The sequence below is a fragment of the Pollachius pollachius genome, assembly GCF_949987615.1.
Source record: "Pollachius pollachius genome assembly, chromosome: 12".
In the NCBI taxonomy this organism is placed as follows: domain Eukaryota; kingdom Metazoa; phylum Chordata; class Actinopteri; order Gadiformes; family Gadidae; genus Pollachius; species Pollachius pollachius.
The window spans coordinates 4,531,557-4,559,044 of NC_136945.1; the positions used below are offsets into that span (position 1 = coordinate 4,531,557).

Sequence of the window (27,488 nt, forward strand, 5' to 3'; positions counted from 1 at the left end):
GAGAAAGTGCTGGAATTCAATGTGATTAGCTGGTCAATTTCTGCAATCAAATGTGAATCATATTAGATGAAATGTACTCGTTTGATGAGCGCATATGTTATCCACGGCTGTGCAAGTATCTTAACTTACCTCATACTTTTTCCAGCTTGACCTATTGAAACAATAGGTCAAACTCAAAATCTTTTTGCTCTGTGAATGTAAACCCTTTCATTGGACTTTTGGTCCAACGTTTTTGTTCGAAAAACAGATTCACACGTCTTTGTTTTTTCACGTATGCTTGATAACACAAACATTTGAAACGACGTGTACAGCTATACTTTACTTTTTCATTCAATCATTCACACTTAATATTTCAGATATTGCTTGAAGGAGCAATGCAAGTACACTGCCTAACATGATCGTTGGTTGAAAAGTGTCATTTTCATTTTTTTTTCCATCTTTCTTCTGGCGATAGCATCAATTTATCGAGGGTAACACTTCATCTTCGAGCATCTGAGGGAATACAAGACGGGACGGCATAATCCATCAATAAAACCATATTGATATTGTCAAATGTTAATGTCACCCATAAACCCCGGGGTCCTGTCACCCAGACGCAGCCCGTTTGGCACCATAATGCTCTAGTAGTTGTTGTTGTATCGACCTATAGTCTGAACCACTGCCGCAGCTGTAAAAATGTTGCGTGCCACGAAAAGGGACTGGGACATTAATCAAAGTTGATCCAGAGTGCAAGGACACAAGTGCTTTTTTGTTTCTACTCGAAGAACTGTTTGGCACAACAGCGGTATGTACACTGGGCCACAGTATTGAGTGCAATTGCAGCATAGGGGTCATAAATAATGGATTCAAGATCACTTATACCGCACAAAGCAAGCTTTACGGTTGGGGGGGGGGGGGGAGGCTTGGCGATTTACAGCTCACAACATAGATTACCGCTAGTGGTTACAATTTTAGGTTAGGACAAGATGTTTCAGGGAGGCTTTTTGTGTAGGCCTCCTGCACAACATGACAGACCAACCGTTTCAAGTGTAGCCGAGAAGAAACTTTTCAACTTTGCCAATCAACCAATATGACAAATGTCAGCCTAAGATTTGGGACAAAAAGCCAAGGTGAAAGTAGATCAACTTGGTTCTGGATGCAAAAATGCATTCAGAACCTGTTTGACATATGTTAACTCAAATAGATTAAAGTCATGACAGTCACACTTGGCATTGTGTTTAGTAAACACACCCAAAATTCACTAGTAGGCTAATACACCAGATTTGCAACCTTTCGTTCGAGGAAGTGTGGTTGGCAGTTTGGAATAATGGATTCACTTCTTTGAATGTTCAAGCAAAGTGAGGTCAATGTGTTTTTCATTCACTTTAGATCTTGGATCTTGAACACATTCATGGAGTGGGAGGGGGGGGCGGGGTGGAGTTTAACCAAATATATCCACTGCATCAGTTCCTCATTCTCTGTAAAACGGCAGTTAAACTAAATATGGAGCGGTCAAGTATTTCAAAGTGAAACCTCCTTTTCGTTGTCGTGATGGCGCATTTGGACCCGGCCACACGTTGATCCAATTAAAAATGTCTGACATTCGTTTCATGGTTGTTAAAATATTTGACCAGCAGTCGCATATTGTTGCCTGGCAAGTGGGCGTGGCATAAGCTGTTTTAAACCAATACGTTGGGGTCAAATACAGGTAAGTATTTCCCTAAGTGTTCCCTTTAAAAAAATAATGAAATTGATCATTTTTAAATATTTTGAAACACCAACACTTAGTAGCCAATAAAAAAAGTACTTCCTATTATTTGAAATGAGGACACCTCATAACATTGACACACAACAAGCCAAGGTGCCACACCTTGACTTGTTGTGCTATTGCAAGCTGCCACAGCTGCAATAGCTTGATATATCCATCTGACTCCCCTGCTGTGCTGTAGGTCTCACACACACACACACACACACACGCACACACACACACACACACACACACACACACATATATATATATATATACACTGTCTTACATTAGCATAAATACCAACTAGGCTAATGTAAGATTAAAGTTTAGTTTAGACTTTCTTTAGCAATCAGACGAGGTCACAGAGGCAGCAGTCGGAAATAAAAAACTGTACAGTCGTTAATGGGCTCCATTTTCACTGTGTTTATCCGAAGTTATGCTTTAGCTGGTTTTGTGCAAATGAATATAGGCCTATAATATCAACCAGGAAATTGATATACTTTTACAGAATCAGATAGGCTGGCATGTGTGCTCTCTTTTGCATTACGCTGACTGGCAACCTTAACATTAATTCCGTTGAATTCTTGGCTCGCAAAGGCAACAGATGGACATCATTACATTTTCCATATATTTGAAATGTAACTGTCCACTATCAAACCACATTTAATTGAAAGTACATTTGTATTTATTCATTACTTTTTATGAATTCCACCTGATCATTTCTCATGTCCAGCTGTTTGCCTTCCAGAATTGGAGAACTGTCCCTTTTTTAATCTCCCTAGATATACATACAACACTGGCCAGTGTTATTGCCTTCAAATAATGGCAAATAATGGGCTTCATAACCTCCCGTAGGAACTTAGTGTCCTTAGAATAAGGAGCTGCCTGACTTTAGACTGCCCCTTAGTGTTCATGTTTGGCACTACATCCACCCATGATACTTGATTCTAGATAAAAAGGCATCGCATGTTTATGCTGGTATTCCGGTGAAGTTTAGAAAATCATTGAGGTTGAAAATTTGTCATTTATTCTCTTGTGAAAAAAAGCGTATATATCCTGCCCTGCTACAGTGAAGGATAAACAGCCTAGATGATAGGTGATCACATCTCTCTCCATATCTTAATAGGATCCTCTCACTGCCCATTCCCATTAATGACCAATTCCCCAATTATGCAAATCAGACGGCAGTCACTAATAGTGAGAATCTGAAGTTGCCCACATAAACACCAACACGGTCTCGTTGTGTGTGAGAGTGTGCTAATTGGCCAATCCTTTTGGTGTAATTGCTGGGAGTGGGGTCACGTCCTTGCCTAACCTATCTTTTAAGTATTGTTTTTCTAGCAGGAAAACAGTATGGCAGGCAATTAAGACAGCGCTCCTGAGGGCCACTTGAGGGACCAATTGCAAGGCTTTGGGGAAAGACATGAAAAAGGTGCAGTTACAATGAGGACAAAACTCCACAGAGATGTATGTTACACCCAGGATAGGTCAGTGACTGGAAAATAAAATATTTGAGGAGATTTTACTCAAGAAAAGATTTATTTGTGTATATTTTTATAAATGAGATATCATTTAATTTAATACAATTCTACAATACAAATAGACCGATTATTTTGGTGGAGCTTAGGAATGTCATTAACAGCTTGTTTCATCAGAGTTCAGTTTGGGTGAACAATATGCAGACAATAACAAAAATTGGACCTACAGTATATTGGACCCATTTTACAGTACCTTTTTCAACCCCAGTTTAAAGTCAATATTCAGAAAAACGCCATTCCTGTTGAACCGACTGTCACATTAAGCCCGCTGAAAAAATCTACGGAAGGAGAATAACAAATTGGGTGGCAGTGATCTGAATAAATGGATCTGCAGCTCAATTGCTGAAAAAATAATCATGTCATCCAAGAAGTTCATGAGAAAATAATCCTGAGGAAATATTTCGAACCGTGCGTGCAAAACTCTGAAAATAAAGATGATATGGTCTTAAGCCAATTCCCTGGAGTGCAACCAAAGTTTCTCTTCTCTTTATTTCCTCTCTTTACCCCGACGCACCTCTTTCCCTCCTGCTCACACTCCCTCTGCCTCTCTCTACCACAGACTTTGCCCACCCTCTATGACTAAGTTATGCCCTGTCATGTAGTTGGACGCGTCACATGCCAAGTAGACCAGTGCTGCTTGAAGGTCTGTCACTTGCGCCAGCCTTCCAGCGGGGACGTCTGACAGCCAGCGCTGCACCAGGGGCCTCAGACTCTCTGAGTGGATGAGAGGAGTGTCAACAATACCCCTGAAAAAAGAAACGGCGAGAGGAGAATGAAAGGCGAGAGAGAGGGAGAGAGAGACAGCGAGACAGAGACAGAGACAGAGAGAGAGAGGGGGTGAAAAAACAACAGTTAAATCAGAAGGCATCACACTTCAGAAGTCAGAAGTGACAGTGGTGTCTCAGAGCCACCGGTTTGGTGACAAAAATAAACCCAATTATCGTCTGAAAGGAGAGGCCATGGCGTAGCATCTGTGATGATGTTTTTTTGGGGGAGTGGGGGTTGCGTTTCTTTTGCCTTTGGGGCCTCCGGTGGCACTTCTATTGACTGGCATGTCTCAGGATGAGCCACTGAGAATTGAGCCGTATGTAAGGTACATTTCTTCGGAGCCCACGGTTAAGAAGATAATTAAAATTCCCGGAATTGTTGTGCGAGTGCGTTTTTAAACTCACTTGACAGCAAGCCGCTTGGAACCATTGTGTGTGTGCGTGTGTATGTGTGTGTGGACATCTGAGTGTTATTAAGAATGAAAAACAGGTGTGCTTGTTTTTGTTGGGTTATTCAGTTGGGCTCTTACGATGGCTCCCGGTGCTTTTACACCAGCTTTGATGCTGTAAGTGACTACAACTGAGTCTCCCATGCGACTTTCATTTGGTTCAACCAGTCATGTTCCCGACACTTAGCTGGATCACAGACCTGGCATTTAAATAAACACGTCAACATGGCCGGCAGCTAATTCAATGTGACTCCTCATCCTTCTTCCTGGCACAAGCGACCTGAAAGTGACTGAACGCCTCGCGGTCCAAATCATCCTTTAAAGCCAACACATCACCGCGCCTTGATATCGAATTCCAACATTTGGCAAAATAAGCACTCGCCAAGGTGCACGTGGCACCTTGGTTAACATATTTCACCTCAATTATATTTCTCTTCAGCCCGTCCTGTTATCTGGAACCTTTCCTGGCAATCAGAGCTGCTGTTTTCCCTCAGCCAATTTTCCAGATAATGCGGCTTATCACCGCGGCGGCTAAAGTTGCCAGTGGAATCAGCCAGCAGTCAACCGGGCGTGCGCTAATTGTGTCCCTTTTTTATGCATATTTACCGACTGTCACTTCAAGGAAATCAGCTGCCCATTGAGACAGAGCGCTAGAAAGGAGAAGGGGGGGCGGGGTGAAGGGGTATGGGGGAAGGGGGAGAGACAACTGCTTCTTTGCAAATTAGAATTAGCAAACAAGCTGGCGATAAATAATGCTGAGCGTGGCATGAGAGCGGGCGCTTTGTTCTGGGGTGGACCGGTGCAGCCTGGAGGTGCTGCGTAGAGGTGCTCAGGGATGGCAGGGGGGCTAGAAGATGCTCCACTTAACACCCACACACAGAGACACACACGACACAAAAAAAAAGAAAAAAAACACCCACATTCATTCACACACACACACGCACACACGCACGCACACACGCACTCTTCTTGTCTTCCCTCTGCTCAGCTTCACAGACAGACAGACACAAACAAGGCGCCATTGTTGTAGCAACACTCCGAGTGAGGATGCTAATTAGATTTTGTAATTGAATAGAACAATTAGAGCAAGTGTTTGCTTGATTCATCCCTCAAGACGTCATCTAATTAAGCACTGATGCATTGTGTTAGGGCTTAAACGAGTCCATCCCTCGCCACACAACAGGGCCCCCGCATTTTCTTTTAACACAGAAAAACAAATACAATAATCATCGCTTTCTCTGGTCGCCCCAGCTGTTACCGCACTCCAAAAGAAAGTGGACACTTTTTATTCCTCGGTTAAAATAGAAGAGAGATTGAAGAATAGTTCAGAATAGCTTAAGACTCTGGGTTTGAACCCTAATGTATGCACTCTACCTGTAGGCATCCTTGAGCAAGAGGCCAAAGACCCCCAGACCAACCTGCTCCTTAATGACATGCATCTACAATGATTCACTGAAGGTCTCTTTGGGCGAAGCGTTCTCTAAATGACTGAGGGAATAGTCGATTGTAAACATTAGGCCTAGAGAGAGCGGCACGTACGGTGAGATGCAGTTGACGTTGACGCCTCTGTCGATCCACTCGGTGCCCAGTGTCTGCGTCAGCTTCACCACTCCTGCCTTGGAGGCATTGTAGGACAGCTGCTTCTGGGGGTGGGGTACTGCGTGGGGAGACGGAGACAGAGAACACGTAGGAAATGACAAAATGTGCATAAGAGGATAGGGGTAACTTAACAGTGGTTAGTGTGTTTGGCTCCGAGCAGAAAGGTTCTGGGGGAAAGCCTCAACCCTACCTGCTCATAAAGGACATGTATCCAAAGAAGATCCAATGTTGATTTATGGTCGGCTTAATTACAAAATAGTAAAAAAGGTCTTTATAATCAATGGTAGAACTGCATATATTCCAAATTACTTCTTACACCTCAAGATTAACAATTGCAATCTGTCTCCAGACAATCACTTAGAGCATCATGAATATACAATAAAGACGGCAAACAACCACTAAACTAGGTTCCATAAGTGAGAGAGCCATTAGGAAACACGTTGTGTATATTGTTGGCTCCTAGCAGGACGGTACCACGGGGGCCGTTCATTCCAAAGCCGCCGAGGGGGGGCCCCTGCAGTTCTCTTTCGCCGGACCCGTGTAAAATTAATTGCTTCTAATGTCCGGTTATGCGTGGCGCCGGGCAACAAAGGCGGGACGCCATTTGTTTGCCCTGACCATCACAGATGCCGCACGCTGCATGGGATGCCAGGACAGGGCCTTCGCTCGGTGCCAGTTGATTAATCATGGCACGGAAAGCTCCAAGTTACATACAACTTTAGTAGTTAACCCCTTCACCCGGGCGACCGCACTGCCAAATGAGAGCAGTACAGAGGCTGGGATGATGAATGCCAGCCAGCTGCATGGAGGTGGGCTCCTGGAGAGCCAGGACTCTGCATCCTGTACACATCGCTCACATTAAGAAAGAGAGGAGGGAGGGGGGTCTGGTGAGGATATTAACACCAACCAGCCGTGCTGGTTGGTGGGACTGGTTTGCCAAAAGGGGAGGGTAATGATGCAAACGGGTGGAAGAGGACTATTGTTATGATTAACAACAAACTTTGCGTTTCTGAAGTCGCACTGTGTAACATTTCAACTGGTTCGTAGTAAACTAACCTCGACATATGTTTACTTCATTTAGTTCAATAGTGATTTCGCTAATATTCTCAATAAAATCACATCCTATAACTGATATATTCTACAAATTAAAAATTGGTTACCAGAACACTCCCAAAACACCTCACACTCACCCCACCCAGCCAGCTGGGCTACGCTAGTTCACGTCACGTTTACAGCCAGTAAGAATGGACAATCACTGTTTTTGTTTAATTCTGAAAGTCTACCAGGGGGTAGACTAAACCATCTTAGACATTGCGACTTTAACTTCACTCATTATATTACTGTAATGTAATATATGTTTCTAATTCAGAAATATTATGGCAGTATTTATCTGTTGAATTTATCTTAATCTGAAATACTAAATCAATACTCAAATAAAAACATAATAAAATGTTAAGGGAGGTACAGGGATATGTCCCCTCTATCAAAGGCAGGTCTAATGTAATTGAATCGTGACCAATATATTGGGATGCACCGTGTATGGCCAGATCCCAGTCCATATGCAGCCCTGAATATCGTAGAAGGATGGTGTGGGAGCAAAGGGCAGAAAGCAGGTCAGAGGGCTGGCTTCAGAGAACTGCTGGTCCAATACCAGGGGAATGTACCAAAGTAGGCAGACCCTGGCTGGTCATGTACCAAGGTATGCCGACTCTGGCGGGGCCAGTACCAGGCTAGGCAGACACTGGCTGGGCTAGGAAGAACCTGGCTGGGCTAGGCAGACCCTAGCTGGGTTAGTGCCAGGCTAGGAAGACCCTGGCTGGGCCAGGCAGACCCTGGCTGGGCTAGTGCCAGGCAAGGAAGACCCTGGATGGGCCAGGCAGGGCTAGATAAAAGGGCAGAGGACTCCATCCTCTAAGAGTTCGCAAGAAGGAGCAGAGCCCAGGACTTAAGACACAGATTGAAGGCAAAATCCGATTTATCAGAACAGGAAACATAGCTCAAAATGCCTAACATCGCTAATCCCCATGCGAGACCCCATGATATGGCTCCCAAATACCATTCAGAAAAAGCCTTCATCCTTCAAATAAACCCACATTGATGTTTTCTCCATCTTGAAGAGCGGTAATCCCCCAGAGAGACTGAGAGGGAGAAAGGGAGGCAGAGGGTAAACTCCTTCAAAAGCCCTCTTTAATATTCAGCCTATTGCCCCGTTTTCAACAGAGAGAAAACATGCTCTTTATCAACCATGTCTCTATGTAGGAAGCCGGCCAGAGTCAAAATGATACATCAACCTTGGATTGTAACCAAAAGCAGAGAGGGGGAGAGAGAGGTCCTGTTGCAATTATGATGCAGCTGAGACGCATGGGGATAACTTTAACTGAGAGGCTCAATAGACTCCCACCTGTCCGCCCCACACACTGTGGAGAGAATGTTCTGGGGGGTGACAATATAAATTGGGAAATTTGTTGTTCATCTGTCACTGGTGGCATTCTGAAGTAGTGGCGAGCGAACACACTCTCTCTCACACACACACACACACACACACACACACACACACACACACAATTCGGCAGATGGACAAAAAGCTGTCATTGCGCATTTTAATTGCCCACTTTTTTAGCTGGGGAGGGGAAAATGGGAGACGCCATTTGGCCACAACAGGTCCCATCTGATTACACATTATGACAATATTATAACAGATGCCCGGACCAATAAAGTGCAATCCTGAAGGACAGCGCGTAATGCGAGCAATTGATCACTTGTTCCTACACACCGCCGGCCTCTTTAGCAGCATGCGTGGGATGTCCAGTACGGCTCCTCCTGCAGTGGGGCAGACCCAGATGGCACGGAGGAGGTCGCCTCGCTAGATCTTCATACGCTCACCCTGGAAGTCTTTCACAAACGTAGGCAGAAAAGGTCTTGTAACCTCTCTCTCTCTCTCTCTCTCTCTCTCTCTCTCTCTCTCTCTCTCTCTCTCTAAAAAGATCTGCAAACAAGTCATAGTGTAGACCCTAGACTGAAGAGACCTTTCTTTGGAGAAGCAGAACAAGGGTTTTTATTTTACTTTCTGAGACCCGCGGTTTGCTAGCATAAAGCCCATCTTCCGCCATCAGACGTGGCCACTGGCACATGCCCAGGTTCAGCCCAGCTCACAGGAACCCCTCCTTTCCCCTCTCCTCCCCTCCGTCTTGGACCTCAGCTTGCCTTTCCGCATCCTTCCAGAAGCCTCCGCGCGGAGAGAGGATGTTTATTATGATGCAAAGTTGCATCGGTGAGACGCAATCACAACACATTGTGTGAGAGAGAGAGAGAGAGAGAGAGAGAGAGAGAGAGAGAGAGAGAGAGAGAGAGAGAGAGAGAGAGAGAGAGAGAGAGAGAGAGAGAGAGAGAGAGAGAGAGAGAGAGAGAGAGAGAGAGAGAGAGAGAGAGAGAGAGAGAGAGAGAGTGTAATCCTATTGTGAGGGTTTTCCCCCCCAAGTTCCCAAGTAGTCAACTCAGGTACTCCAGGCATCTGAAAGATGTGTTGTTTTCCACTGTCGTCATCCCTACATTTAGTTTTAGCGTACAACTCAATGATGGCAATGTGGCGACTAGACATTCAATGTTTACTTACTTTACTTCCTGTCTGTGCCAGGATTTAGTTTCAAACCTGTAAGAGCTCCAAGCATAACGTACGTACGTACGTGGGTGCGTGCGTGTGTATAGGGTTGATTCATCGCTCACCTATTAGACTTGCCATGGAGGCTGTGTTTATGATCTTGCCGTATCCTTGCTTCAGCATCACACGACCTGCAGCCTGGGGAGGGTAAACATTCAGGGGTGAAGCGCTACACGTTTGAACACCGTTACGGTTGAGGAGTCGTATCCTAGCCAAGACACAATGGAGACGGATCGCCAACACCCCGGTGTACACACCTAGCGATAGAGTAGTATTTTCTAATTTGGCAATGCTATGACCTTGACTGGCATGAAAACCTAATTTCTTCTCCTTGATTTATGGTGTTGCTCAGGAACCATATTTATTGAAGTGAATCCATCCGGAACATTTTTAACTATTATTTATTATTTTGTCATTTAGGTGATGCTTCGTCCACCTTAAAAGTGAATATAGATACAGGTCACAAAGGAGTAGAGATTTGGCCTCTTGGTCAGGGATAGGACTGAAGACATTTTGGGAATCAATCCGGAACCTTTTGTCTGGGAGTCATCCGCCCCAGCCCTACAGAGGACCACCCTGCCCCCTTCGCTGGGAGGGAAGGGTTGGCAGCTTGTGTAGTTGGAGAACAACTACTGAGGTTACTGATGAACAGCCACATTCGGTTACCAGATGTCTTTATACAAAGTGCCTTCAATACTCAGAGACGGGTCATCTAGGAGCCGGTAGAAGGCAGGGCATCTCGCACTTAGAATACCAGTAGTTCAACTGCCTGAAGACTGGAAGACCCAGAAGAACCTATGAGCTGACCCCCTAACCACTAGACTAACCTATTTGGGCCCAGTCCCGCTGTATTAAGTACCCACCTGGCAGCACATGAAGGTCCCCCTGAGGTTGACGTTGAAGGTCTTGTCCCACTCTGACAGGGTGGTGTCCTCACTGGCAGAGTTCATGTTGATGCCAGCGTTGTTGCAGGCGATGTGGATCGTCCCCCACTTGGAGACCACCGTGTCCACCATCCTCTGGACGTCTTCTGACTCACTGATGTCAGCTACAATCGGAATGCTACGGATTCCTGTGAATTATTGTTTTTATTTCATTATTGTTATTATTAAGAATGCATCAAGTAACAGTTGAAATTGTGTTTCATAATACATTTTATGATACTTTTTTTTTTACTGCAAATGAATTACTGTTATATTTATAACACAGCTGAAACTAAAACTGACAGGCCGAAAATGTGCTTGAATCTTTGGCCTTTAATATGCTGCCATCTTGTGGCTAAAGAGAAAAACAGCAGGGCTTTCAGTTAAAAGTTATCCCCATGCGTCTCAGCTGCATCATAATTGCAACAGGACCTCTCTCTCTCCCTCTCTGCATTTGGTCCCAATCCTGCAAAAAGTCTCTTTGTATAATTATTATGGACTACAGACATCTAAAGTATATCATCAACCTTTGTCATCGACGATATCATTTAACCATCTTATAATGTTTGACCCCGAACCAGGACCAAAATGACACTTACTCAGTTGAAATCCTACAAATCGATGTAGTTAACCCCAAAGCAGTGTACTACAGTCAGATTGTGCCAACTATCAATAGGACAGATAATAAGTTGTATTTCGATATGAAAATATCGATATAATATAATATAATATACATTTAAATCATAATTTTTTTACACACAAACTATCCCAAACATTTAATGTAGTTATAGTACTGCAGCACAGAGTACCAAGACCCCTGACCTTTGAGAGTGAGCTCCTCCACGACACTCTTGGCCTTCGCCTCGTCGATGTCCACCACCGCCACCTTGGCGCCCGCCTCTCCCAGGGCGTGGGCGAACCCCCTGCCGATGCCCTGGCCGGCGCCCGTCACGTAGGCCACCTTACCGTCCAGACGCATGCGGCCCAGGACCGAGACTCCGTCCACACCCCTGAACACCACGTCGTCTGTTATCGGGCTCTAGGACGCAGACAGATACCCTAGAAGTTAAACACTCTGAAATGAACATCAAGCTTAGTCGTTTGTCATCAAGTCAAGGGTAGGGGCAAGGGTTGACCTACTAGATAATAGCAAAACTTCTGGGGGAGACGGCTTAGAAAGCCTCAGACAGAAATATTATACCAAAGAAACTAATAAGGACGAGTGGATGGAGCTTCCAGAAGTGGATAGGTGAAGTCATTTCCTAGTTGTGTACATGACGTTGATTTGAAACACTTTTTTGAGCTTGTCTGCATTTGTGAGCCTGTTGGCATATGGGGTCGTCCTCTCCATTTCAAGAAGAATGACCTTGACTAAAATCATAATTTAGACATTTTTGTATTACCAAGAGAGAATCAAAACAGGCATGTAGGACATTGCATCCAACAATAAAATGATATAATTTGATAGTGGGCAAAAGGCACTATTTACATTAACAACTTAAAAATGCATCTCTCCTACATTTTGCCCCCATCCTAATAGCTTCTTAGTAAAATAATAAATAAGAAATATACATGAATTTCCAAAATAACCTTAAATGAAAGAATATCAGTCTAATTAACAACTGAAGGTATCGTACCTGTTGGAGGGTGGAGGCAGTAGCCATGGGAACCAGACGGATGATGCTGAGACCATCTCTGAGGGGCACGATGACCTGAATGATACAATAAGACATCAATGTTTTTAGTTCTCATATCCCACACAGAACAACAACGCTGCTATTTAATCAATAGGTCTTACACGCTTTGCTCCAAAGCCAGATACTGTGACTATTTTTCACAGACACAGACAAACACACAGATGTACGCACCTGCTCAACGCGTGGATCATCATGAACAAACTGGTTGAACCGTCGCAGGGCCTTGGCGTTCTCGTCCTCGACATCTCGGAGATAAACCCTCCCCTTGAACAGAGAGTTGTCCACGCAGATCACCCCATCCAGACGCAGCAGAGCGTTATCAAGGATGAAGTTGTAGTAATTTATGTAGTTGTTTTTGTCTGCGTCAATGAATACCATGTCAAACTGCTCTCCTGCATCCGCCAAGTCCTGGAGATAAAATGGACGACAGACTTGAACAACAAGCCATCGGAATCCTTGAGCTCCTTGCCACTTATCTTCAAACCAACACGCAGCAGAGTTTTGAGACAGCAGTATTATGAACTGTGGAGTATGAGCTGCTGTGGGCAGCTTTGATATAGCAGTACACTCAAACAAAGGATGTGAAGGGGAAAACAACTTTGATTTATCAACCATTGACGACAAAACAAGCACCAATCCGCAAAAACAAAGTGTCACTTTAGTTTTCAGATCATTATTTCACTGGTGACATGAAATAATGCTATTTTATCATTAGCTATTTCAGTGTGATTTCTGGTTAGGACCCATATTGTAAATGTAAATATTAACACGTCTCTAAAGGTGTTTTAAGAAATATAGCTTTCATGGGATTTCCCCACAACTAAACTTACAACTATACTACACATGTTTACCTTCAGGGTATCCATGGCCGGGCCAGTTTTCACAGTTATCTTCTTGCCGTGAGGAGACTTGTCAAAAAAAGGCTGGGAAAACTCCTTCAGGTAGGGTTCCAGCTCACAGGCTACTAGCCGTCCGTCCTGGGGAAGCCCCTCGGCCATGGACAGAGCTCCATAGCCTGTGAACATCCCTACCTCCAGAACCCTCCGGGCTTTACTCATACGCACCAACATCTTCAGAGTCTGGCCTGTGGAACACACATGGGACAAGATTCACAATGGCGCATTCAGATTTGGATTTCAGTCATCAACATCTGCATATATAACCATGGGACAAACCTTCTACATGGCCAGTAATGCACTCCTTTGGCAGGCAAAACATAGTCTTCCCATCCTTGTATGCTTGATCCCAGTCGTGTGAGACTGTTTCCCTGTGATTGCACAATTGTGCATTCATAAATGTACAATTACTTTGGAATTTCACATTTGTCGTCCGGGATTAATCATTAAATGTTCAATAAAAATGTATGCATAATTGAAAAAAGTGAGTAAAATAAAACCAGGACCTACGCGTTAAGTTCTGCTAGCTGTTCACTTTCCTTTGAGGTCATTCCCTCCAAGTAGTGGTCTAGGCCACTGGCTAATTCTAAAGCCTTCCCCAGGTTATCCTTCAGCTCCGCCGGCATCTGAGCCATTCCGCCACATATCTCCTGGGCTCTCGTTAGGTACTCCACCAGGAATTCCATTGGTGTGTCTGAAACTGTGGAAGAGTTATATTACAATTTGCAAAAGTAAACGATATATTGCAGCTTGTCTGAATAGGCCTTTACTAACCGGTAAGCGACTAAAAACGTAATTATAGGCTTAAGGTTTGCTGAAACAGCTGTACATATTTTGTTTCCTGTGTATAATGACATAATGACATAATAAAATAAAATATTATTTTTTTCACAACAACTGATCGCACGTTGCCATGCTGGCTCACTCGGTCAGACCAACTCATCTCTTAACTTCAAAAGATCCAACCGACCCATTAGTTTCATTTACACAAAAATGTTGTCAAGTTGTTAGTTGACACAATTTTATTATCAAACGATCACTATAAAGACCATCAAAGTCATATAACATCCCTTACCTTTAACTGCTTGCATGGTGCGGTTTACTATTTTTTTCGGATAAAGGCAACTATGTCCGCGACGGTGGAGGTGTAGAAACGCATAGCTTAAGTGAGTACAGATGCGCTTTGTGTTAAGTAAACTAAAGTCACGTGGTATGTATCAAATATCACTTTCGTAACTCAAAAAGTCAGTCGATGTCACGTGCAGTATGAACCCCCAGAACAGGGAGCAGGACCCAGAGTTCCCCCAGGGCAGTGTAAGGAACTGCCTTTGCAGTGCAAAATTAAAAAAGGGCACAGGGATCAATATTTTATTATATTTAATAGTCAAAGACAAATTAGCCTTCTAAAACATAATAATATATAGGTCTATACATAAATATTTTTAGTTATTATTTATATTTTACCAAAAATGATGAGTTAAGCATCTCCAAGAGTCGCGATGTTTTTGTAAACGAACATCATCACGTTGTCGTCAACTGGTTGCAAGGTGCGGTATGTTATTTTCGGCCAAAAGTGACAATGAGTAAACACTTGCATGTCGACAGTGGGTGTAGGTGATTTTTTAAACTAAAGTCACGTGGTTTGTAGTAAATTCACGAATCCTTACGTAACTCAAAATAATTGTAGATGTCACGTGCAGTATGAACCCCCTGATGCCCAAACGTGACAATTATTCCCACTCTGGTGGAGGTTGAAACACATGAAGAATGTGAGTACACTGGGAGTGGTTGTACGTATCAAATTTCCCTTTGCCTTAAGCTTTCGTAACTCAAAGTGGGTACATCATGTAAGTGCAGTATGAAACATCATGTAAGTGCAGAACTGGGAGGTCTAAAATTGACAGTTCCCACGCGAAGGTGCTAAAATATGTCCAAAGTGAATACATTGTGTGAGTGCGTTGTGTAAAACTAAACTTGTCACGTGGTATCAAACATCAATTTGCGTAAGTTTTCGTAACTCAGAAGTAGGTAGATATCACGTGCAGTGACACCCCCTGAACAGGGAGCAGACCCAAAATTAGACGAAGGCTCCAATTGCCAGGGCAGTGGGCAAATAGCTCTTGCAGTGCGCTCAAAATTAAAAAGGGGTAGAGGGAGTGTTATTTAATTATTTTCAATTAAGACAAATTAGCTATCGAAAACAAGATTAATATATTTATATTAAATATTATTGCTATTGTGTTTATTTTTGACGCAATGGGCGATGAGTTAAATACAAGACAGTCACTGACAGTGTTATTCTTTTCACATTTTATTCTTTAAATATCATGGCAAGGAATACAACTTGACTTATGTGTGTTTTTCAAACATACACAAAGGGGGTCCTTGTGACATGACCTTGAATTTGTATGAGTTCAAACGGTCCATCTGAAAAGATAATGTACTAAAAAAGTGATTAGATACTCACTTTGGTAATAAGGCTTATAGGCGTACCACAATTGTTTAGGTAATCTTTCGATACTTACCTATTTTATCCAGTTTGCAGAAGGACTACTATACATGCATTATGAAACCACAGAATAGGCATAACCCACATCTTCACACAAATATGTTAACTAAATGCATAGTCGTTATTGACTATGCATTTAGTTAACACAATTGAATGATCAAAACTATCATTTTAAAAGAGCTTTAGAGGCATAGCGTTCCTTACCTTTTACCCCTTGCATGGTGCGGTTTATTTGTTGGGACAAAAGTGACAATTAGTGGCCACAGGAGTGAACCGAAAAACAGTAAGCGCAAGTGAGGTTAGCGTTGTGTAAAACTAAAGTCACGTGGCATGTGCTTGGCTTTCGTAACCTCCAAAAAATCTGAAAAACTTATGTTATTCCTGGATGGCGTTATCTTTCGACGACCTGTAAAGAAAACGCTCCTCCCAACCCACACCCTTGTATAAATACAGCGGCTCCAACGTCTTGCCAATTCTTTGTCAGCTATATAGATTGTTAACCCCTTATATCCAGTAAATTGCTCATTCATCGAAATTATGGGGAAGACTCATAATCTGGGAGATGCAGTCAATGGTAGCACAGAGTCAAAGACTGAGTTCAGTCTACTGCGAGTTGACAATACGTGGAGGTGTAAAATGGGAACATGCTCAAACCGCAGCAGAGGCAACGTGTCTGCTGCCAAAATGTGAGTATAACAGTTGGTACTAATTGGTATTGATGCTGTGTCAGGTAGGCTTCTGTTGATAATTTATAAATAAAACAAACGTAATTCAATAGATGTATTATTTTATTTTATATAATTGTCTTATTATTTTCGCGTTGTCCAACATAAGAAATCTCGCTGTCGAAACCCGTACGAATAGTTGAGGACCGTTTAGTGGACCAGTTAAATACACACAAGTTTCCGATTAGAAACTTGCACAATGGTTTCCATGCATGGCATTAATGGAAAAAGTGGAAGACTTCAAAATGGGTGTCAGCGCACGGATTACAAAACCTGATGGTGAATCCGTTTGTAGGGAGAACTGTTGCGTGAGCACATCCCGTTCTCCTCCACCTAATGAGCATGCATGAGCAAGGCTAATCATCGTGTGTGTGTGTGTGTGTGTGTGTGTGTGTGTGTGTGTGTGTGTGTGTGTGTGTGTGTGTGTGTGTGGGTGTGGGTGTGGGTGTGGGTGTGTGTGTGTGTGTGCGCGTGTGTGTGCTTCGTTAAATTCTAGGTATCGCCAAACAGGTTTGCGTAGGTGGTACTCAAGGCGGCACAAGGAGTTAAACTGTTCTTACTTACTTACTGTGTGTGTGTGTGTGTGTGTGTGTTTGTATGTTTACCTATCGTAGTGCACTTTTAGCAGCACTGCGATAGGTTAAAATGTTTTTACAGGCTTTCTATGAAATTAAACAGTGGCCGGTCTCAGAGCTCGACACAGAGCTCAGTTCCATATCATTACACATAGTATTCACATAAGATGACCAAACCTGCAGTGATAGAGAGACTTCAGAGGCGTTTCACTGATAAGGCTACAAATTGGTATGATATGACAGCTGCTGTGAAGCAGTTAGCATTTTCCTTTTTTGAGATAATCTGGTTTTGGTAATAATATTGTTTTGAAAGGCTGACAAACTTTTTTAAGGACAATGTTTGTCCTCGTGGTACACGATTTCCCTTTTAAAGACAACATCGACTGAATGTCTTTCTAGCGAGGTTTCGAATTGTTCTTCAACAATTTGAAACCTCACTAGAAAGACATTGGCGATGTTGTCTTTCGTGATCACCATGGTTGATTATGGTGTCAAAAATATGACTTGAGGGTATAAACAAAGATTGTTTTCAATTCCCTCTACTTGAATTCTGTGTCTTGTATGAAAGCTTTGAGAGCGTGACAGAGAGGGGCAGCAGCTGGACGGTGGTCAGTCCCATCGTCTTCACCTACCAAGTGGTGGAGACCCAGGGACTGCTGGACCCCAGCAACGACACCCTCCTGCTTGGTCACATCAGAGACCCACGTCAGCTGGAGGAGCTGAGGAACAACCCCAAGCCACTGCGAAGGTTCGTGGTCATGGATCAGGTGGTGTACAACCTCTACGCCGCCAAGTTGCGCGACTACTTCGAGGCCCGCCACGTGGTCTACAGCATCCTACCGCTTCCCACCACAGAGGAGAACAAGTCCATGGAGCTGGTCATGAAGATCCTTGACGAGGTCCATAAGTTTTCGCTGGACCGACACGGAGAGCCCATCATCGCCATCGGTGGCGGCGTGTGTCTGGACATCGTGGGGCTGGCCGCCTCGCTATACCGGAGGCGCACGCCATACATCCGAGTGCCGACCACGCTGCTGTCGTACGTGGACGCCAGCGTGGGCGCCAAGACGGGGGTGAACTTTGCGAGCTGTAAGAACAAGCTGGGCTCCTATGTTCCGCCGGTGGCCACCTTCCTGGACCGATCCTTCTTCCAAACCATCAGTCGCCGTCAGATCTCCAATGGGCTGGCGGAAATGTTGAAGGTATGGGAAACCTGGAAGCCGACACCTGGAACCATAAATTTATACCAGTTATCCTAGCACGTATCTAGTAAGACCTCTCGAATATTTCCTTCCCTTTGCTTCTTTCCAGATGGCCCTGATGAAGCACAGAGAGCTTTTCGAGCTGCTGGAGACACATGGTCCGTTCCTGCTGGATACCAAGTTTCAGTCAGAGGGCAGTGGTAAATATGGAGGCAAACACGGGAAGGCTGCAGTGACGTCCAGCCGCATGGCCATCAAGAGCATGCTGGAGGAGCTAGCACCTAACCTCTGGGAGGACGACCTGAACCGCCTGGTGGACTTTGGCCACCTCATCAGTCCTGAGCTGGAGATGGTAAAGATGCCTGTTCATAACAGGCCACTCTTTCTCTTCCATCTCCACCACAATATCTCCATCTACACCACTACTACTACAGCAAATAGACAATGTTAAACATGCTGTTGCTGCATTGAAAAAAACATTGAAACCAGGCTCATGTATGACAGACACACGATCATGGTTTCTCCGGCGATATATTGCCAATGGCAAGATTGCTTAGAAATGTGCATCTTCTCGTCCACTTTGTTCAGTCGAGCCTTCAGATAGAAAGCCCATTGCCCATTGAAACACCTATTTATGTTTTGTGATGTGTTCTTAGGCACACATCTACTCTGTCTATTTAAGGTCCTCTCTTATGTCCTCTGTAGGAAGTTCTCCCAACGCTGTTGCACGGAGAGGCGGTGAACATTGACATGTCCTACATGGTGTACGTGTCCAGGGAGCGCGGGCTCTTGACGGAGGACGACAAGCTAAGGATTATCGGCTGCATGGAGGGCCTGGAGCTCCCCGTGTGGCATCCGGACCTTACCATGGAGATGGTGAATAGGTCATTCCAGAACAGGCTCAAGCACTCGGGAGGCCTGGCCAGAATGCCTCTGCCCATCGGCCTGGGTCACGCGGGTGAGTAGCGGATGCAGGGGCGTAGGAATGAGTTTAACATTGGGGGGGACACATATCGGAAACCTGACAGATCCGGTATAATTTTTAGGTGGGACAAATGCGCCTGTCTACGATGTTGGAGGGGACACGTCCCCTCCGTCCCCCCCGGTTCCTACGCCCTTGAGCGGATGTATCATGTGCACAAGAGCCCAATGTGATAGTATGGGCCTCAGAGTATCAGGATGTTGGTGTGTAGTCGAAGGATTAGCAAGGAGTTGGAGGGCCCGCTTTTGAAAGTTGTCAAATGAGATGGTGTTTAAGATGTCAAAATGTAATGAATATGCAATCTCAAAGAAAACATATTTTAGATATAAAGTATCCTAAGGCTTTTAAAGAATTGTACTTTGTTGTAATAACCGTCTTTACTTGTTGCTCTCATATTGCAGATATATTTAACGACACGATGGATGAAGTCCTCTGCAAAGCTTTCAAGAAATGGTGCGATGAGCTGGGTACATCGTCAAAGACTCTGATCTGATTACCTCGTCAGTGTTTCCCCTAGAATTGTTTACAGGCCCGGTGCTATGCACCGTAAAATAAAATAAACTAACGATGTGCACGTTTGGCGAAGAGAAGAAATTAATTTTATTCGAACCAACATCGATTTTTTTTAATCACGAATATATCAGTTTACCCAATCTCATTTGGGTATCTCTGTCATAGTAATTTACAAGCCAGTGTTTACTTGTAGTTAGGTACGGGAATATAGGTTGCTTGACAATGTGCAGTATCGCAACTCTGGCTTTTTGGATACCAACTTTCTACGAAAAGGGTGATAGCCTGTTTTAGTTGTTAAACAGGGAAACTTACATCTCCAAAACAGCCCCTCATCATAATCCCCCTACCGCCAACAGCCATTAGCTTAATTATGAACACAAAGTAAGACTCAAGTTTAAGAAGATTCAAGTTTAATTGAATCCTCTAAATACATAGGATATCATGTTGAAAGGTGCATAAGATCGTCTTCACTAGCCTATGTAAGTTATACTGTCCGTTTTTTTCACCGGTGCGATTATTATAGGAATATAGTGCATATTCTCATCACGGCTGATGTAAACAGTTTTAAACGTGCGGGTACACTTTATTGTTTATCAGGCTTGACGTATGAAAAGCATTTTGTTTTGACATGCGGGTAAGCCAAGGCGAGAAGGGCGAGATTTACATTCTTTAGACTAAGATTTGTTGTTTTGGAGATAAATGTGAGACTCTGTTAGCAATAGCACTATCGGGTCAAGATAACGCTGCATTATTTTTTTTATTACCATTATTATTAAATTGTGCGTCTTTCTTTTTAAAATACATGTTTGGCGGGCCTGCCAGGCCTGTACAATTATAAGGGACACTCTGGTCGAGAATTTAAAGTATTTTGTTGTTTCTGGGGACAAACTAAAAGTGGGCCACAATGACTTAAGGTTTCATAAAAGCAATTATTATATTGTACCATGGAAATGCCTGGGATCATCATAATGTATTTTTAATAGTGCCAGATAATTGTGGCAAACACGGCTGTCGTCACCTTGTCCAAATGCCGCATGGGATTCTGGGAGGGTCAGCGGAAGCAACCGAGGCAGTCGTGGTTGTGCGGGATAGGATGTGTTTCATGTCTGTGTGGTGTGTTTAAATAAAGGCTCAGGGTCATGCGGTTTATGGGGCACAAGAGTTTCAAACTGCTTTTTCCCGGGCTCCCATCTGGTCATTCCCGGTCTGCTCGCAACAGTAAGTTTTTATCAACTTTAGTTGGAAATCACTGCAACCAATTACCTTCCCATGAATATGTAATGTTTAGTATTTCACAATTTCATGTATTTGCAATAAAGCTTTACCTTTGTACTTTCTTTATTTGCAAAATGTTCCATGTTTTCTGAGCAAACCTTTTCTTCACGGTATCAGATTATTTTAAATATGAACGTTAACGCTTGTTTCTTGAAATATATTGTGAAATATATCTATTTTCTAATCTTTTATAAAATGTTCAAGTTTAGGAAATGAAAAATGTGTAAAATGTATTGCCATATTATTGGATGCCCCCTAGAGGTAATTCAAAAGAAATGTTATAAGGGAATATAATAGGGGATCTATTATAGCCAACGTCTAAAAACATGTTAACAAATTAAACTTGTTCTTCTAGTAGCCATAATGCCAGCAAAAACACAATGATCCAAGTATTGTGTTTTTGAATTAGCAGCAATCATGAATCTTTGAAAATAAAGATTCATGATCTTATCATGAATCTTGAGTCTTATCTATGGAGTCTTATCTATGGTTCAATAGTTCAGTAAAGGGCATTAGGAAATTAAAAAAAAAAGTGGGTTACATAACTATATAGGCATACTAAATATAAATATATTTTATAATTGCCTTTAGATAATTCTTGGATCTGTCTGTTTTTCAAACGTATTACCATATGAGAATCTTACAATAACAAATAAGAATTGAGCATTATAAATAACAATCACAGAAATTAACAAAAATGTGTTTATATAAATATTGTAAAAAATTAATTTTCATTCAAATGAAAAATAATCATCATTACGGTCTATTGATGTTGCTTTAAACCTTTGAAAACCAAAACCCAATTTCTGGTAAGCGTTTGTTTTTTTGACAAAAACATCCTGGGTCTAAGCATTACAATTTTAAACAGAAGTCGACATACTTTTTGTAGAATACTTCTTATCACAATGGAACAATATCAGTTAAAGGTCCAGTGTGCCTGGTCCGGTGGCCTTTATTAAGGTTCCAGACAGTACGTAGACCTACTACCAGAATTATCAACATCGAGTAGCCGAGTCTAAAGTGATGACGTTCTTTGATAGATTTATGAACTGTCAATTTTTTAGACAGTAAATGTATAAATATATATCATAACGCTATGCTGAGCATTTCAGATACAATATTGGTTTTTATAAGGCTCCTATACAACAAAGGTAATAATTGCAGTTTGTCTGTTCTGGGCAACAATAGAACAATGGCTTCCATGGATGCCTCCATGAAAGAGGACCCGCACCCAAAGTAGATATAAAGACCTCAAAAGTAGGTAAAGAAAACAAAATAATTCTTATTTTCAAAGGATTAGACACTTACTTATGAATGTTATATTCCATTTCTGCCAAGTCAGGTTCGCTACAGGCCCCTCAATTCTACACACTGGACCTTTAATGTTAGTGGACTAAAGCTATTTAGTCCATGAACAGAGGCCTATTGCCACATAGAGTAGCCTACAAGTTAAACGTAATCCCTTTGTTTAACCTGGATTTATAAAAGTGAACCACACATTGATCCAAAGCTTTATATGGGCGACGCGCTCACAACATCTGCTCTTCCACCTGTAATCATGTTTCATTAACCGCGTAGACGGAAGACACAAGCAGGAACAGCATAACGAAACACACAGGGACACACTGTCCCAACGTAATGTTGGCTACTTTTCATGTTAGCCTACATTACTTTTAAGATAAAGATTAAAATCCAGCTATAGATTTTAAAAAAAAGCAACTGTCCTGCGGAGAATGGCTGACAACATTTCGATAGCCACTCGGCCGTTTTTGAATACTTCGAAATACTTTGACAGATAACAACGCGTCCTCCATGTCGCTAAGTTAAGCGAGGTGAACCGTTGGCCATCCACACTAACAGCCGTTCTCCTTCTCGTCCATGCTAGAGCTGGAGCTGCGGCGGCTGCTGCTGTCGGAGTGGTCCGGGGAACCGGAGGACAGCAGCGTCTCGCTCGGAGCGACTGACGACAGGCTGCTGTCCTTCGCGTTGGCCGATTTGGAGGCGCGGTAAGGATCTCCAGAATCTGAATGAATCGGGTCGAAGGATATGGTGCCGTTGTTCAGGTCCAGCGTGGTGGGCGGGGACATGTCGGGGGTGGGGCTATGCTGGTATAGGTCGGAGGGGCACTCGCCGCCCAGCAGGGGTTCTTGTTTGATGGCTCTGGCCATCAGCTCCGAGGTGCACAGGGAGGATGGGGACGTCACCACTGCGAGACCATGAGCTCGGGCCTGCATTTCCAACTCCTAAACCAACATGGCAACATTAATTTAAGAAAAAGCTGTTGAAAGCCCAGCCCATTGAAGAGTTAAACATGAATCTCAAACTCTTACAATTAAGTAATTTAACAGAAGGTTGTATTCAAAATATGATTATTTCTTTCATATATGGTGACATAATGAGCATGCTTGCATTTTGATTTAACCCAAAACCCTATCAGCTGGGACTCAACCTAACCACTAGAACGTAGTTTTTGCAATAGTTAAAAGCCTCAATGTTTTATCTTCGTCTCAATTTGGTGCTTGGTGACCTCATATGGAACAAACCAGAGCTAATTAGACACTGCAGTCTGTGTGGTCTAATTCCACCGTTTGGTTCCTATGGTGACTGCTAAGTGAAACATGTAGGCCCAGTGTTTTTTGTCTTGTTTTCGAGAGTTAACAGACCTGAATGCGTAGCATCAGGTGGCGGTTAGCATGCTCCAGCCTCCTCTGTCTTAACTCCAGCTCTTTGGCACGCTGCTGCTCCCGTTGCAGCTTACGAATGTAGTCGACTGAGGCTTTGAGAATAGTTCCCTTATTCCAGCGCATGTCCCTGGGGGTAACAGAGAAGAAATGGTCCCTCAGTGTGGAGTCAGCTGAGCAGCATGACGACATCTCTGTCTGGACCGCCACAGGGGGCCAGTTACCCTGATTACACTCTATGGACTTTTAGGTGAGAAGTGTTTAAAAGTAAAGTGATTGGATAATGATTGACTGGGTATATAGACAGACAGACATGCATGCAGACAAGAGAGAAAGACTGGATTACATATGGCACATGGTGGTTGATTAATATTTATACTTACGGGTCATTTGACTTAGGAATTAATGTTCCCAATTCTTTGATCCTATCGTTGATATTAAACCGCCGCCTGCGTTCAACTGTAAATTGAATTAATAAAAATAACATTGTTATTGCTGTTAATATGCTAGATTATAGAATGTACATATATTTTAAGAAAATCCTTAATTTTTCCTTAATAAAGTGTCCACGACAGTGCTAAACTGATGCAATGCAAAACACTGTTGTTTAAGGTTCCCATTAGACATACATAATGGCTGGCCAAACAATTGAAACAATGTGTAAATATGAACTAAAGCTGTCATACAACACATTTGCTATAATCAACAAAAACAGATTTTATTTTTTCAAACTTACTAAGGTTATGGTTGTCCTTCTTCTGTCTCTCCTTTGCCAGAGCTCGTACCTCAGCCTCTGTGAAATACAAATTTACTTAGGGCTCATAACCAGAAGTCTTGTAAATCCTAAAATGTATACACCACCATTTACATGACTCTAGTTTGTGGAACTGTATTGGGTAATAAGGAGATAATGAGATGACATAAAACATACTTTGTCGTAATTTGTGTGCCTTCTAGTGCCGTTTTCATAACCGTTACTTTGTGGATTAGAGTAGGAAAATATGGAATAGTTTCTTAACTTTTTGTTATTTCAATTCAAACCACTGTCGTGCTGGCTCATATTGTGCACAGTTTGATGCGGAATTACAAAGGTTTCTTTATTCAAAATGATAATAGCTTTCATATAGTCTGAGAAATAAAGACAAACATATCCTTTATTCTGTGTTCTTTGCTTACCTACTGGATAGCCTTCTTGCCTTTGGTAGTTTTCATACTGGCTGCATGGCCCAGGCTTCTCCAGCATGTGCATCATGCCAGGGCCTGGACCAACTATTTGGAACATAACATGTTTAATACTACTGTTTGCATTCCGATAAGGAAAAATGGGTTAAGTGGCGGTTTAAATCATATCTCATTGTTCCGTTTTAAATAAAATGCTCATTGGCAAATATGTCCTAGGTCTTCACTATGGACTTTTAATTAGTGCAGAAATGGTATTTCACCTGTGTATTCCCTTTTAATGTTGGACATACTGGAAGAGCATGAGTTGTTGATTCCTTGGCTGCTATACATGTCCAGAAGGTTGCCAGACACTGGGAGCTACACACAAACATAATCAATAAAAGTGTATTGCAGAAATATCTTTAGGATATGTTGGAGGTATTGCCCAATGTTTCGAATAAGGAACATAACCGAATTACCGTGTTCAAAATCTGGACTCCAGAATCCATAAGGCCGAGGATATCCTCATTATAACTTGTTTCTAAGCTAATAATATCGTCAATAACATCGTCCATCTATAAAAAGAATAGTCCATTTAATTAATGATGCAAACATTAATGAAAAAAAAGATGAAATTATCTTAAAAGAAATGCCATGTTCAGTGCATGATTAAGTGGAAAATCGTATAACTCTTGGGTCTAGTGGCAGTTGTACCTCTTTCTCACAGTTGGAGCTGAGAGTAAGTAGGGCCATGGGGCTGTTGGGGGCACTGCTGGCTGGCCCAGGGGGCATGCCCCGTTCCGGGGTTTGGCTAGGGCACTGGCTACCCGTTTTTCCACCGAGGGTGGAGGAGAGATACTGCCTCACCTGTTGCCTCTGGGCCTGCTGGATCTGGTACTTAGTTGGGCTCTCCAGGTGGGACGGCACCTAGAAAAGTCAGAAGAACTATTAAGGACAAAGAGGAAATAGTTTCAAATAGAAAGGTTTCTTGTTTCGTTTCATGGATCCAATCATGTAGGGCTTTTTAAATGACTTAAGATCCCTGAGAAGAATCTCTCAGATATCTCTATCATCAATGCAACAAAAAAAGAGAAATTGTATAGATGTATTGACAGAATCAGAATCCGTTCTTCATAAAGAATCTTAGAAAGTTCATTATTAAAATAATCCAGTTATATATATACATTGCTTTGAACTTTGTCTTTAAATATATATAAAGTTGAACAATATGATAATACAATCATAGAATATTGCTTATTTTAACAATGCAATTTGGAAATCAGTAAACATATGTGAAAATTCAAACCATACTTAAAATGGAACAGAATGTAATTGGATCTCAAGCTCATCCCAATACTATTGCAAACACATTTGAATCCATATTAGACTATTATATCTGAACTTCAGCAACAACTTCAATGTAGCATAAAAATAAACAGAGCTCAACTTAGTTGCTCACTTAAAAAGTTAAATATAAGACCAAAAGCAGCAAAACACCATTATGCTCAGTAATCATCATTGTCTCATCTATTCATCATCAGCGAACAATCTTACCTGATAATGGTTGTATTCAAGCATCTCCAACATAATTATTGTATATAATTATTTGTGTTTAAATCTTTTACTTTTTAGAACAAATTGCGGAAAATAGTCCTTTTGCGATGTTATTTGAATGAGCCGTCAACCAGTTAGCATGTGCAAATAAGAGGAGTCATTGGTGCTGCTTAATTTATCATGGAGTTAAGGCTCATTAGTTATGCAAGTTATGAGTAGGGAGGAGGATGGTTAAACTCATCCTCCCACTGTTTTGTTGTTCCAGCTAAACTATGAATTTATGCCTTTATAGAGTTCATTTGACGTCACCACACCGCACAAAGACCCCTTTCTGCTGGAAGGCCAACTGCCTGCAAACTGGAGCCTGCCTTAGGCTAACTAACGTTTCATCTTTAGTTATGCTCATCTAGAATAAAACATTATTTGTCCTGAGAACCATGGTTACAATCAACACCACTGTTCCTACTCAAACTGGCCCCTGCAGGAATTGAAAATGTTCATGGTGCTAAAATATCTAGTTTTGGACTTGTGTTTTCAAGGCTTAATCAAGATTCCAACTAAATTAATATGATGCAAGATTTGCTTTGAAACAGAATTTCCAGGGGTGGTAATCATATTCCGCCTATAAAGAAATGTTTAGGCATTTATTTAAGCTGTTCCGAAAAATGTAATGTTTCTAGAATAGCAGCAATTTCATGTTATTCAAAGTGAAATTAAACCAAACGTTTTGATTTGTGTGTATATAGTATATTGTATATTGTATCTACATTACTCAAGGATAGTACATAGTATGTTGCTAAACATTGTGTTAAAGGAAGTGCTCTCTGATATTTTCTAATTCAAGAGTACTGCTTCATACACTTGTTTGCAACATCGGCAACACCACAGGCATGCAGAACATGTTAGCAGTACGTAGGATGCAGACTCCTATCCATGCTAGTTAAAAAAACGTGACCCCCTAGCTGCAAGAATTCAAACCCAGCTTTGCCAAATAGAAGCGCTGCAGTCATGCAATACCAAATACATAAAAAGTCCCTCAAACAGCTATGTTTCTC

The 27,488-nt window shown here is 42.4% G+C and overlaps 3 protein-coding genes across 5 annotated transcripts; 1 reads left to right on the forward strand and 2 right to left on the reverse strand.

Annotated features, from left to right (window-relative positions):
* Window positions 1–3,817: 3,817 nt before the first annotated feature.
* Window positions 3,818–16,044, reverse strand: LOC307083600 (uncharacterized protein; the record flags this gene model as incomplete). The annotated part of the gene is made up of 11 exons (XM_079747533.1): window positions 15,970–16,044; window positions 13,767–13,956; window positions 13,536–13,627; window positions 13,212–13,444; window positions 12,532–12,768; window positions 12,301–12,375; window positions 11,486–11,702; window positions 10,604–10,812; window positions 9,806–9,878; window positions 6,023–6,140; window positions 3,818–4,013 (listed from the first exon to the last, which is right to left on the reverse strand). The coding sequence occupies exons 1-11, from the start codon at window positions 15,983–15,985 to the stop codon at window positions 3,818–3,820; spliced, it is 1,656 nt and encodes a 551-aa protein (XP_079603659.1). The 5' UTR covers window positions 15,986–16,044.
* A 258-nt stretch (window positions 16,045–16,302) lies between these two features.
* On the forward strand, window positions 16,303–19,742 carry eevs (2-epi-5-epi-valiolone synthase; the record flags this gene model as incomplete). Its single annotated transcript, XM_079747375.1, has 5 exons — window positions 16,303–16,451; window positions 17,634–18,267; window positions 18,377–18,619; window positions 18,973–19,225; window positions 19,651–19,742. 5 exons carry the CDS (start codon window positions 16,303–16,305, stop codon window positions 19,740–19,742), a joined length of 1,371 nt encoding a protein of 456 aa, XP_079603501.1.
* Window positions 19,743–22,890: 3,148 nt separating this feature from the next.
* On the reverse strand, window positions 22,891–26,466 carry mitfa (melanocyte inducing transcription factor a; the record flags this gene model as incomplete). 3 transcript variants are annotated; one of them, XM_079748757.1, is made up of 9 exons in its annotated part: window positions 22,891–23,280; window positions 23,701–23,848; window positions 24,102–24,177; window positions 24,455–24,511; window positions 24,895–24,978; window positions 25,161–25,257; window positions 25,359–25,454; window positions 25,594–25,806; window positions 26,434–26,466. In XM_079748757.1, 9 exons carry the CDS (start codon window positions 26,464–26,466, stop codon window positions 22,891–22,893), a joined length of 1,194 nt encoding a protein of 397 aa, XP_079604883.1. The 3 variants fall into 3 exon arrangements, with proteins under 3 accessions (XP_079604883.1, XP_079604882.1, XP_079604881.1); XM_079748756.1 differs by having other exon boundaries at window positions 24,895–24,987; XM_079748755.1 differs by having other exon boundaries at window positions 25,570–25,806.
* Between the last annotated feature and the right edge of the window lie 1,022 nt (window positions 26,467–27,488).